Raw genomic sequence first — 14,634 nt, 5'->3', positions numbered from 1 at the left:
TAAAAAATCCCTTGGATAACTGAATATTCATAATTAACTTTCAATATATTATAAAAGTTTGCATAGATCTGTATATTTTCAGGTAGAAGCATCATTATAAAACAAAGCAATTCTTAAAGTAATGGGATACTATACTGCTATTAAACCTTGCTGTTATATTCTCAATATACATACATATGTATTTATAAAGAAACTGTGTTTTTAAAAATTATTTTCTCATTTGTATGTATGAGTGTTTTACCTGGGTCTGTGTAGACCATGTTTGTGCCTGGTGCTCATGGGGTCAGAAAAGGTCATCAAATCCCTTGGAACTGGAGTTACAGATGTTTGTGAGGCAACATGTGGGTACTGGGAATTGAATCTCAGGTCCTCTAAAGAAGCAGCTGGTGCTCTTAACTTCTGAGCCATTTCTCTAGCCCCTCTTCTATATTTCTTTAATCAAGGCTTAAAAAAAAACAAAAACCTCTATTTAAACCTACAAGCAGTTCTTTTAAACATGCCTGCAAATCTCCAGAACTAAGGAGTTTTGGGGGACCTACACATATAACCACGTCAAGAACTCAGTGTATAGAAGAGAAGTTTAGTAGTACACTAAATATGCAGGACACTGAATGAGTTATTTTATCTGCATTTAATACGTGGGGTCCACGATGAAAGGAAAGGACTGATGCCCGCAGTTTCCCTCTCATCTCCACATGCATGCCACGGCAGTTACAGTCAAAATGGACGTGTAATTTATAGTTAAAATTGGTCTAAATGATTCTTTAATTCAGAGAAATAATCTGTTACTTCATTATGATCCTGAAACTAACACTTCAGCTGTTATTTAATGGTTCACAAGATAAAGAGGCTACAGTGAAAGGCATACATGCATAATATATCAGCTTAAGCACAAAACAAATAATAGTAAATACCCCAAGAAAGAAGACAAGAGGTTGTAACCAACACACACAGAAAACAAAGGTCTATGAAGCAGGGAACAGGTCATGGGCGAGTCCACTTCACTCTGACCTCAGCAAGATGGCCAGTGATGACATCATCCTACCAATCACAAAGAGCGCCAGGCTCTCTGAAAAATATTTTTCAAAGCCCCAAGGAAACTGAAGCAGACTGCATTTTTTTTCCAGTTTATGAAAATTGGATTCCTATAAAAGGAAAATGGACCATTTTTACTGCAACAAAAACTGATTTGTAAAAGCTGGAAGCAGTTTAAGAATACCCTTAACATGAGGTTCTTGTTAGTCTTGAAAAGTAAGAGTTATAATAAAAAAAGGTCCAAAAATATGGCATGAATACATAGTACATAACATTAAAAAAAAAACAAAACCCAAAACCTCGCCTTGCTCCCATTATTTTTAATTAGCTTCAATACCAAGTTCCACTTCACTCCCAACCCCAGTTCAGAGCTGGGGAGATTTACATTTGACACTGTGATTGGCAACTCAGAGCTAATGCCTTGGAGCCCTAATGCATTTTGCATTAGCTCTAAATGTCGGGAAACCCTGGCGCCAAGAGGTTCAAACCGATAGTGACACGTGTCTAAAGCCAAGGATTTGCTGTCCAACTGCCAGTATCTATTTTATCAAACGTCCGGTCTCTCTTGTAGAATGAGATAGATGAGCTTAACAGCTTTCACTGTTTCCAATTAAACTGACTCACCACATTACAGAGATGCAGCTCCTCAGACTACGAAGCACCTTTGACTTGGGCTTAGGAAAAGCAACGATATAGATTAGGTCTTAACACTTTTTCATTTTGACTTAGTTTCTCAGATTTTAATTCATATATCTTTTAATTATCAAACATCATTAGAGAAAAGAGGAAATCTGAACAATTAAAAAAAACCCAGATGTCATAAAAATTAGTAATTTATTCTTTACCTAGCAGGCACCCGGGATCAACTACTTTACAGGAAGCTACTCAAATTGAAATGTTCCGATAATAAAGCCTGAAAGCCATAGAAGCTGAGTGGCGGTGGCACTTCCCATTGCTTTAAGTCTCTTATGCTCTGTCATACATGCCACCGCCTATCACTAAAAATAGTGTTGATGAGACATTGTTACTGTCTCCACATTCATCTTTCACTATTCTTCCCTACATAACTTTGCTAGGCTCAGCAGTCCTCAAGGCCACGGTGAGGAGGCAGGGAAGAGTTGGGGGGTAATCTGGGTAGTTCCCTGACGTAGGGAGAGGCTACACAGAGGCAGCACGTCTTCCCTGTAAGGGTAACCAGGCTTGTCAGATTTTAAATCCACAGCCTCGGTTCTCTGTCTTTTCAACACCAGGAGAGGTGTGAGTTAAAGACAACAATTTCAGGTTAGTGAATGGAGCATTTATGGAAATATATTCTTATATTATTTAAAGTCAGTTAATAAAGTGGACATTTTCACAATCAGCACTTTGAGTTGATGTTATTTAGTGAGCTTTAAAGTTTATCTCCTAGATATCAGAAACCGAGGGCTACCTTGTAGATTAAGATTTCAGGTTGGGAACATCACACAGCTAGATCATCGTCACAAAATGTGTGAATAATTACTGCAATTTAATACGTTTAAGTATTTCCAGAGTTAAGATAAATATGCCTAACTGAAGATCCATGGTTTTCTACTGTCAAAGGAGAATCTTACCATAGAGGAGGTGTAGGAAAGAAATGGGAGGTAAATATAATCAAAACAGTTTATGTATGTATGTATGAGATTCTCAAAGGATAAAAATCATCACTTAAAAAAAGAGAATGTTAAATAACTAAAAATACCTGAATAAGCGAAAAAGTAAATTAAGAATAAGCTTAGTTAACTAAGAATTATTCCAGAGTAATGATTGCAACAGGAGGTGCACAGGCCTGTGAGAGCCTCTGCTCTGCTGTGAGCTCACCTCCACTGACATGGTTGAGTGTCCTTTCGCATTTAACTTGTTAGCTATCAAAATTCAAAGAAATTAACAGTAAATTATGCTTCTACAAATAAAAAGAAAAAGTGATATGCTTATAGGATTTAAAGCTTATAAAGTTCGTAACGATAATATTATTTCAGGGAAAGTTTTTTTTAAAGGATAAAATTTTTTAAATCAAAATAATTACAGTAAATATAGTACTCTTTTGATTTTAAAGGAGTCTTTGGTTCATTTTCAAGGGTAAAATTATTTAAGTAGCTTCTTTACTTCATAAAAGAATATATCATAGTAGTTTTCAATACAGAAGTTTATATTAAAAAATATGAATTTTTCCAGTCACTAAAATTTAACAGAAATGAAAAGCAAAATAGTGAAATTTTAAAATATGAAACATCACTAAATATATCTCTCAATAAAGCTACATAGTTTTATAAACTATAATTAAAAATGATAAACTTTGTTGAATTGGTCTCAAGATTTACGGACTTATATATTCAATTACCCTCATATTGGAAAACTTTGAGACAGAGTCTCAGCATATGACCCTGGCTGACCTTGGACCTTCCTGTCTTATAGTCCTGAAGGCTGGGGTCATACAAATGTCCCACACTCCTGACTACATATTCAATATTAATCAAAATGTTTAACTTATTTGAAGCCACTGAATTACATTCAAATGAAAACAGGTCTTATTTAAGGAAGTAAGGCAAGATCTGTAGCAGTCTGCTGCGTTTAGACTGGGATGAGCTAAAGGACAGTACTTATTGTGAACCAGACGAGAAAGAGTAGTCACAATAGCAGAACAATTGGGTTTATGAAGGATATAAGCATTTTTTTTTGTTATAAGATCATATACCCAAATGAACTTTCATTTTTAATTTTACAGAAAATATCTGTACTGTGAATTTTCACATTAGTTATATGTAATAACTATACAGACTAATTAAATATTTATAACTAGAATGCCAGATGCTTCAGAAAAAAAAAATCAAGGTTCTTTTTTTCTTTTTTCTTTTCTTTTCTTTCTATTTTTTTTTTTTTTTTTTTTTTTTTTTAGTATTTAGTGATGGTAAGCGTTTATGTCTTGAGGCAAAGGATTTCTTAATATGCCAACCAGGTATACTGATAAAATTATTTCTTGTGTTGTCATTGAGAGTCAACTATAGAAGACCAAGCTTCACATTTCATGAATATATCACTTAGCTAAGAGGCGGTATGAACATAATTTAAAGAAAGCTTTGCTATGAATTTATGTATAGAGGTTGTATTTCCATTCAGTGTGCCCACGCGTATTAGGTCACTTCCATTGGACACTTCAATTAGCTACGGTTTCTTTATCTGTAAAACAGATATAATTCTTGCTTTAAAAAATTTAGCTGGGCAGTGGTGGTGCATGCCTTTAATCCCAGCACTTGGGAGGCAGAGGCAGGCAGATTTCTGAGTTCGAGGCCAGCTGGTCTACAAAGTGAGTTCCAGGACAGCCAGGGCTACACAGAGAAACCCTGTCTCGAAAAAACAACAACAACAAAAAATGTAGAGTGCAATTTTAAAAAGACAGATATTTGTAAAATAGATTATATATAATAGATGATCAATACTATTTACATCAACTATCATAATTATAGTTTTATCAGATTTATTTCAATTGATCACTGAGATAACACTGGTCAGGAAAAGGTGATAAATGCATCACTTAAAATAGATTTAGCCTGGAGCTGAGGATTTAGCTCAGTGGTAGAGCACTTGCCTAGCAAGCACAAGGCCCTAGGTTTGCTACTCAGGTCCAAAAAAAAAAAAAAAAATCAATTTAGCCTTTGTTATTGGCTATTCTCTACAACCTCAAAGTAAGATGGGTAAGATGGTCTTGCATGAGACACCGCTATGGACAGACACCACATGGAGAACTGAGCTGATGTCCAACTAGACATTTTATCCTTACTGACTAGCATTTATGGTGCTGGAATATACTTTGCAAACTACTTGGGGAGAAAAGTAATTGTCAATGTTACTTAGCTGAAAATACTGCAACCTTCAACAGCAAACTTCCTCCAAGTCACACTGGCATCATAGAAGCACAAGTGTTACAGGAGTGAGTAACAGCCATTGTTTTTATTAGATTCCAAGACTATCCATGAGGTGGAACTGATACTTGACATTGATAAAGTAGACAAGAACCTGAGAAGAGATAGTTCATGCTCCCTAGGAGCAAACCTACCACAATCAATATGGTAAAGAAAGCAATAAAATGACCCCTAAAGATAAACATTAGTACATCACTCAACCCTTTCAAAGAAACTCTTTCTTGCAACAGATGGCAATTAACATAGAACCTCACAACTGGACAATGTACAGAGCAATTCACCCTCAACGGAAAGTGCTCATCAAAGCCCTCCTCTCAAGGCTCAGGGATCTTCTTAGAAGAAGAGGTAGAAAGACTGTCAAAGTGAGAGATGATGGACAACTTCAAGGGACAAGGATCGTACAAAGATGACAGGGCTGATGCACATAGGAACTCACAGAAACTATGACAGCATGCACAAGACCTGCACAGGTCTATACAAGACAAAATCCCAGCATGGAGAAGGGAAGTGGATACAAAGTCCCACCCTTAACCAAGAAGCTATTTGCAAATAACACCTGCAAGGAAAGAAAACAAGTAGTTTTTCTAATGCACTGTCAATAGATATATCAGTCAAATGCCATAGAAGTCACTATACTCAGGGGTAATTGGCATACATAAAACACTCATATTTTTTGTGTGTGTATGTGTGTGTATTTTGTTATTTTTGTCTTNTTGAGTTTTTATTTGTTCTTTTGACTTTTATTTTTTTTAGAGTGAGAAAACATGAAGTTGGTATAGAAAAACATGATCAAAATATATTGTATGAAAAATATTTTACAGATAAATAAATATAGCCTATGTTACTAAAAATAGGGTTTTAAAAATAGAAGCTAAATCAGTAACTTAAATGAAAAACAATTTAGGGAAAATAAGATTCTTATTTAGTTGATAGCTCAGTGTGAAATTCCAATGGTCAGCCGAATGAAAGCACTACACCTCTAGCGAGGGCACAGGAGAAAAATGTTTTCTATACTTTTCGGCAACAATTTAAAAAATATGTAAGAACATTAGTAATGAAGCTGGATGCTGCTACAATCAACTTTGTTACAACTATAAAACAATAGCTTATGAGAGACTATATTCCTTTTAAGTTTTGCTTACCTCCAATCCTACAATTATAAATGCTTTCTACTAATCAAAATAGCAACTTTTCAACAGGGTGGTACATGAATGTTGTTAATCATATGCCATGTGCTCTTGTATTTATTTGCTTTGGATACACTAGGAAATAATCTGTGTTCATGATCGGAAACTATTGTCTTTTTCAAATAACTTTTTCTAAAGCAACGGAGCATTACTTTTAATAAATTAACTAAAAAAATAAACATTTTCCTGAAGAGATGAAAGGTTTTTATCGTCCTTGTAATGACAAAGGTAGAGAAATGGCAGACTCTTCAGTTTTTAAAAAACCAAGGTGACACCACTCCTGAGTTCTTTCTTGGAACATTGCTTACCTGCCAGGAAATGCGTGTTGCCCAACCACATCTCCATTCTGGAGGTGAAAATCATTGAAGAAGTCTGGACTTATCGCTCCTTCAGAGGTAATCAGTCCGTCTACAAAGAGCCAAAGCCGGGATTAGTGAGACACACTCATAGGGAATGAAATACAAATTACCTTAGTGAGCAACACATTAGAAACCTGTTGAGTCTGGAAATAATACATATACAAGCAGTAAGATATATCATAATAATACAGCAGTCACTGAGTGCAATCAGAAACCAGACAGACTGCCCTCCAGGTACTTAGAGAAGTGTGGACAAGAAAAGACAAAAAAGGAGGAAGGCGTCAGGTATGGTACGGAGAAGAGTGATGTTTTAGGCTAACAAAAGGTTATGAATAAAGGCAAAGGAGGCATGGAATGCCACAGTGCTGGCAAAGAGCAGTACTTCAGCAGGCTTCTTATTTTATACTCACATAGCTTCATATATTTCATAATTGAGAATATCATCAAAATTAGTTTGTTAATAAAACCATTTGACAATTTAAATGGCACACATTACAACATACAAACTTGTTATGAACTTTTTATATGAAATGGTTTATACATCCTATGGCCTTAAATAGTTTTTGAAAATTTGATCTCCATTCTCCATTAGTTATTAATTATGATATAGCTATATCATCATGCTGTCAGATGTACGTGATTCCCTAGAGAGCTCTACACTGCAATGTGGTTTGAGAACACTGTTTTTGCTTTAAGTTTTTATCTCTCAGTCTGTCAGTTTTAAAAAAATGATTTAAGAATTATATAACTTTCTCTCAGTTGTTCCAAGACTCTAATCAGGCTGCTATGTGCAGGCTGATGTAGAGGAATAACAATTACCAGACATTAGAACATCTATATATGGCTTCAGCAATGCCCTAAGCCTAAAACAAACCCTGTAGTATATGCCTTCTTAATCAGAAACTATTTGTATGGATTTGAGGACTTTAAGTTTTCTCTGCTGGATTACTGAATCTAGAATAGTGTGATCCCAAAATGTTCATAATTAATACACATTATTCCTGTTGAAAGAATTTCTCTTTGGATCCAACAAAATAATTTATTAGCAAACACTACCCAATAGTGGATATATGTAACCCTGTAAAATATAGAAGAGTTACTATAAGTAGGGGTTAGACTATCCTACTTGGGGTGAGGCAGTATCAAAGCCATAACTGATTTGAGTCTTCAAATATTAGTAGGACTTAAATGACAACATCTGTTTGCATGAGATGGCTCTGTGGGTAAAGGTACTGCTGCCAAGCCTCATGACCTGAGTTTGAAACAAGGAATACACATGGTGAAAGAAAGCCAACTCAGGCAGGTTGTTCTTTGGTTTCTAGACATGCCATGACATACAAATAAATAGATGTTTGAAAGTTGTTTGAAATAAAAGTGTATTCAAAATTGCTTAAATGGTAAATCTAATTAGTATAGTAAGCAAAAATGTAAGCATAGTGCTTTGTATTTTCATAAAATTCCATACTAATCACTTGGCATAAACCATATATTAATGTCTGGGCTATTATTTAATTGTTGAATTGTTAGTGTATACAACTAACTGGTACTAATTTTATTTTTACTAAGTTTAAAATTGTTGAACTTTAATTAAAATCTAAAAAGTCAAAGTAATATTTGTTCTGATTTTATGTCTGCTAGAAATTAAATATTCTATAAATCCAACACCAGGTAAACATTGAGAAGATACAAAATGGAATCATGGGGAATTCTAAGACACAATAGAAGGACAGGAAAAAAGCTAAGAAAATAAATAGAAAATAAATTTTGTATTTATTATCTTGTCAAAATCTGGCTAATGTCAACAAGGTTAAATTAAATTACTAAGAAATTCTGCAAAGCTAAAACCAAGTTACTCAGGATGAGAGTTTGAGAAACCTACACATTATAGACTAAAGTAAAATACTAAAGTGATATCAATCCTATATTTAAGATAACTCACCAAATTCTCGAATGTTTCTCAAATGTAACTGAACATAATAAAAGAGGTTGATATTATCTTGAGATACATCAAGAAATGGCACAGAGGTTCATTTAATTCTTGGACTACATGGAAGGAAATTGTAAACATCCATGAAATAAAAAGTATTGAGAACTTGCCTGTAGGAATCAATGTCCCCAAACCTCATAGCATAAAGCCTGCACAGTTAAAGGCTCATCACCTACTGTCAGGATGTGGGTGTGCAAAAAACGAAAGGATGTCTAGGAATGATACTCACTCTTCAGGTATTTATTTTTCTATCAGTGATCATTGTTTCTAAATTTCAGGTTTTTTTTTTTTTTTTTTTTTTTTTTTTATTTTTTACGTTTAATTATGTAAATGTGTGTGTGGTTATTTTCGAGACAGGGTTTCTCTGTGTAGCCTTGGCTGTCCTGGTACTCATTCTGTAGACCAGGCTGGCCTTGAACTCGGAAATCCACCTGCCTCTGCCTCCCGATCGCTGGGATTAAAGGCGTGCGCCATCACATTATAATAGATACATACATATATTCTTTTATGACAATAAAACATATATATATACATATAGTATTATATAATAGTATCATGATTAACATTAACTTATAAAGTGTCTCACAGGAAATAGTTATAATTTGCATTCTAAGACACTGATTTAAATAATTTTAGAAATGTGGTATAACTTAAAGATGTGTTCTGAAATGTTAACTGTGTTAAAACCAACATTTTTCAACCACCAAACCCAGACACTATGGCAGATGCCAACAAGAGCCTGCTGACAGGAGCCTGATATAGCTGTCTCCTAAGGGCCTCTGCCAGTGCCTGACAAATACAGAAGTGGATGCTCACAATCATCCATTGGACAGAGCACAATGTCCCCAATGAAGGAGCCAGACAAAGTATCCAAGGAGCTGAAGGGGTCTGAAGCCCTATATGAGGAACATCAATATGAACTAACCAGTACCCCCAGAGCTCCTTGGAACTAAACCACCAATCAAAGAAAACACATGGTAGAACTTGTGGCTCTAGCTGTATATGTAGCAGAAGATGGCCTAGTTGGTCATCAATGGGAGGAGAGGCCCTAGGTTCTGTGAAGGTTCTATGCCCCAGTATAGGGGAATGCCAGAACCGGGAATGGGAGTGGGTGAGTTGGGGAACAGGGGGAGGGAGGAGGGGATAGAGGAGGGGATAGGGGATTTTTGGAGAGGAAACTAGGAAAGGGGATAACATTTGAAATGTAAATAAAGAAAATATCTAATAAAAATATTTTAAAAACCCAATGTTTTTAAACAAATGCTATAAATATTGGTTGTCTTGCAGATACTTGTAATTGATGCTGACAATGTAGCTATCCTCTTCAAAGCAACAAACTTGATTCTAAGAATATTATGATTCCTGGGAACAAAAGTATCATATATATTTTGCATTATTTTCCTTCATGAATTCTAAATATGTAAGGAAAAGTCACATGCTATTAAGCTCAGAAAGTCCGGTGGGCTGAACCTAATGTCCTACATCATGTGACTGGAAAGGAGCAGTGCCTCAGAACTACTGTAGACTTTCCTTAGGAAGGAAGCTATTCCATTTGCATACTGGAGCTTGTTGTTTTGGAATTCAGATGTCTATATTAAATATAAAATGATATATAATACATATGTGAAATTTATACAGTATATATTTGTGAGACATAAAATATGTGAACAGTATGACTGATTAATGTGATATTATCAGTGATTAGATATAATGCCAAATTATATTATCATCCAATTATTGCTCATATACCACAAATGGTCATTAATTTAGTTATAATAACTTTAATTCTTTTTCTTTTTTCTTTGGTAACAGGATTGAAGCCACACCTTGTACATGTTGGGAAAGTTCCCTACCGTCAAGGTATCCTTCAGCCTAATGCTTTTGAGTCTTCCACAGGACTTCATTGGAAATCCTCTCTTTTGTCTCAACTATAAATGATTTCAATTTAATATTGCTAATATTGACGATAGTGCAAAAATGTTAAAAGCCAAACATGTGAAACTTTACCATCTTTGTGGCAAACTCATCTCTGTAATTAGCCATGCTCAACAGTGTTATAATAAATGCAGCATTTGAATCACACTGACTATAATTTTAAAGGGTTAGGACAGTTTAGAAGGGAAGGCTTTAAATCTTCCCAGGAACCACCAAGCACAGATCAGTAGGTTAAAATGAAAACAAAACCATGGTAGTATTAAACTGCTTATATTAAATAAGAAATAAATAAATGAAATGAAAAAGTTATATAGTTAGTAGATGTAGAACACAGAACAATGATTGTCATATTGCTGATTAGAATTCAGACATCCTGAAGACATTTGTTTAACTTACACAGTAGAAAGCGTCTAACAGCCGTTGACTGTCCTGGCTACATATACTTTAAGTGGAGATCACACCAAAGACTTAACTTGGAAAAAATAATGTTACTAGTTTTGTTTGGTGTGCATAGTTGCTATTACATGAAATTATTAACAGAAGACCACTTAGATACTAAAAGTGTGCTTAGAGTTTGGGAGTGTGTATAACAAGGAGATGAAATCCCTTTTTACAGCACACAAAGGAAGCCTATGAACTTGCTTTGGTCATCATCTTACCTGAGTTGTAGAAAAGGTCAGGCCTTTCAAGAATGTCCCCTTCATGGATGTACGGCTCAATCCGATCATCACCATACAAATACTGCTCACTCTCATCCATCTGACGGCTTTCCACCATCTCCAACCACTGAGAGTTATGCCAGCGAAACTTCTCACTCTGAATTTTCTTGGCCCACTCTTCATCATACTCCTATCACAAAAAAAGAGTGTGAGTTACTCTGTAAGTTCACCTGTGTGGTGCTCAGTAATACACTGCCATGAGGAGAGAATCTTGAGGGCCTTCACTAGGCTCAGAGGAAACATTTAAAATACCTGTTCAGAAGTATGTTTCAGCCATAAAGAACTCGGACTATACGCCAAACAAGTGGCCGAACAGATTACTAATCACAAATAGCATGGACAGGGGCTACAAGTCTAAATAAATTTCACAAGCTCACGTTTAAATGGGTTCTGTTGTCAGATCTTAGGTGAAGAATCTGCCTCTGCCTCCAGTGAGGTCTATAGCCATTATTATTTGTGGGAATCATGACAGTGATTAGCATGGCCTCTTAGTTCAGATAATATTAAGGGGAGAAAATACCTCTAAAATAACATTTTAAAGTGATAATAAAGTTCACTTCAAAAAATATATATAACACAGTTGAATTTAATTTTATTCTAACCATGAAATTAGTTATAATTCTTTAATGTTCATCTGGTTTTGACTATAAGTTTCTTAGAAATGATTATTTCTGGCAGATGTCTATAATACTTGATGCAGAGAAAGTTCCTGGTTAAAGAAATATGAAGAACATATTGGCAATTGGTTAGAGCTTATTAAAGAACTTAATGTCGCTATTTGTTTCATATGTTGTAGCTATTTTTTAAAATTTATTTTCTTGCTGAGATATAGAAAATTATATATGCATTTGTGGGGTGGTAGGTGATATTTTGATACAGTCATATATTATATAACTCTTAGATGAAGTTTCACATATATATTTTCTCAAACATTTCTCTTTACTTTTAATATTTTTGGTTCTAGGTCCTGGAACACCTTTAGGTAGACCAAGTTAGCTTTGAACTTGTGGGGATTATCCTACATATATAAATTCTGAGTTGTAGGGTTATAGGTATAACCCAACACATGTAATTCATCCCTTCTTTTATTATTATTATTATTATTATTATTATTTTTTTGGTTTTTCGAGACAGTGTTTCTCTGTGTAGCCCTGGCTGTCCTGGAACTCACTCTGTAGACCAGGCTGGCCTCGAACTCAGAAATCCGCCTGCCTCTGCCTCCCGATACGGTAACATACCTAGACCTCCTGTTCTATGCTAACTCAATACCTAGGGGCCACACCTTTTCTGAAATCTCTAAACTCCTTACTTCCCCAACATCTATGAGGTAAAATCTTTACATTCCACATGGCTGAGATCATACTGTTCTGTGTCTGTCTAACTCATGTATCACAGCAACATCCAGGTCCTTCCACGGCATCGTCTGAGCAGCGTGCTGAGTTTGCACTCCTGTTCACCTAATCATTAGCCGATGCGCAGTTAGGATGCTTCCACTGGTTATTATGTTGGCCACACAGAGGCCTTCCTATACTAACTTCATTTTTTTGGATCTTATTTGGTAGTGAAAAGGTAGGAAACATGATACTTTTCTGATTGCTATTTCGGATGCGCAAATTAATTTGCAAAGTGGGCAGGAGAATGATGATAAAGATGGTGCTCAAGAAATGGCTTCTCATTTGAACCCTACAGTTTCTGGTTTCTTCTATCTTAGTTTTCAACACATTTGGTTAAAACTCACTAGAAATGACTTTGTGGTGCCCTGCAATGGTACTGTAACAGTGACCATGAGAAGAAAGAGGTGTAAAAAGACACTTGATCAAAGGCATAGGCACTTTGAAGACCAAGGTGACTTTCAAGTACAAAATCACTAACATAGAATATATAAGAATAAATCCGAAAGCCGGGGTGGTGGCGCATGCCTTTAATTTTAGAATTTGGGAGGCAGAGGTGAATTTGGGAGGTGAATCTCTGTGAATGTTAAACCAGTCTGGTCTACAAGAATTAAGTTCCAGGACAGTCAAGGCTACACAGAGGAACCCTGAATGTGTGTGTGTGTGTGTGTGTGTGTGTGTGTGTGTGAACACCAAGAGGCACAAGTCCCTTCCAGTCTACTCCAGCACTGGGTCATCTAGGGCGTGGAGTCGGCGGACACCCCCAAGGTCCCTAGAGGACTGCCCAAGCGATCTTAGGATCACTGGTGAGTGGAACACAACTGCTCCAATCCAACTGCACACGGGACCTGAGACAGAACTACGGAAGCAGAAAACCGGCCTGACCAGGGAGGGGCACAAGTCCCTTCCAGTCTGGGCACTGGATCACCTAGGGCGTGGAGTTGGTGGACACCCCTACTGTTCCTGGAGAACTGCCCACATGATCTTAGGTTCACTGGTACCAGAGTAGAGGAGAGGTGTCCACCTGGGAGTACTCTCACTGCCTGAGCTGGTGAGGGAGCCATCTTTGCTCCGGGTCACCTAGGCTCCAGTCTGAGCAGGTGAGAATGTGGACTGCAGAAGTGACACAACTTCTGGGACAGACCCCATTTTCTGAGCACCTTCCTCTCTAGAGGAGAGGTGTCTGACCAGGAGGGCTCTCACTGTCTGAGCCTGTGAGGGAGCCATCTTTACTCTGGGTTGCTCAGGGACCAGTCTGTGCTGGTGAGAGTGCGGACTGCAGAAGCTACACAGCTTCTGGGACAGGCAGAAACAACACAGCTTCTGGGACAGACACTTTTCGGGCTCTGGACACCTGGGCACCTTCCCTGCCAAAGGAGAGGTAGCCACCAGGGAGGGCTCTGTCCGCCACAGCAGGTCAGAGAGCCATATTGTGTCCAGGGTCTCTCAGAGACTAGTCTTTGCAGGTGAGTGTGCAAACTGCAGAGGTGACACATCTTCTGGAACAGGCCTCATTTTGGGCCTACATCTTCAGCCAGGAGGCAGGTCTGAACTCCAGAACTCTGTGCACCTTCCCTGCAAGAGGAGAGCTTGCCTGTGGAGAGTACTCTGACCACTGAGACTCAGGAGAGAGCTGGACTCTCAGAACTGCTGACAGAGGCTAACAGAATCACAGTAGGAACAAGCTCCAACCAGAGACAACAACAACAACTAATGCCAGAGTTTACCAAATGGTGAGAGGCAAACGTAAGAATGTTACTAACAGAAACCAAGACCACTCACCATTATCAGAACCCAGCACTCCAACTTCAGCCAGTCATGGATACCCCAACATACACAAAATGCAAGACTCAGATTTAAAGACATATCTCATAATGGTAGTAGAAGATTTTAAGAAGAGCATTAATAACTCACTTAAAGAAATAGAGGAGAACACTGCTAAACAGGTAGAAGCCCTTAAAGAATCACAGGAAAACACTGCTAAACAAGTACAAGTCCTTAAAGAAGAAACACAAAAATCCCTTAAAGAATTACAGGAAAACAAGCTAAACAGGTGATGGAATTGAACAAAACTATCCAAGAC

General features: G+C 36.9%; 1 protein-coding gene across 2 annotated transcripts in view; it reads right to left on the bottom strand.

Moving 5' to 3' along the window:
* Positions 1-14,634, bottom strand: part of Kifap3 (kinesin associated protein 3) — a 126,719-nt gene that overhangs the window by 21,893 nt on the left and 90,192 nt on the right. For both annotated transcript variants that reach the window (XM_021197673.1, XM_029538618.1), the window contains exons 18-19: positions 11,101-11,290; positions 6,469-6,568 (exon numbers count right to left, since the gene is read on the bottom strand). In XM_021197673.1, coding sequence (XP_021053332.1) covers positions 6,469-6,568; positions 11,101-11,290 — 290 coding nt within the window. The remainder of the gene's footprint in view (positions 1-6,468; positions 6,569-11,100; positions 11,291-14,634) is intronic.

The sequence above is a fragment of the Mus pahari genome, chromosome 5 (assembly GCF_900095145.1).
Source record: "Mus pahari chromosome 5, PAHARI_EIJ_v1.1, whole genome shotgun sequence".
Lineage (NCBI taxonomy): Eukaryota > Metazoa > Chordata > Mammalia > Rodentia > Muridae > Mus > Mus pahari.
The sequence above is the reverse complement of the archived record's forward strand: the minus strand, read 5'-3'. Positions and strand labels throughout refer to the sequence as shown.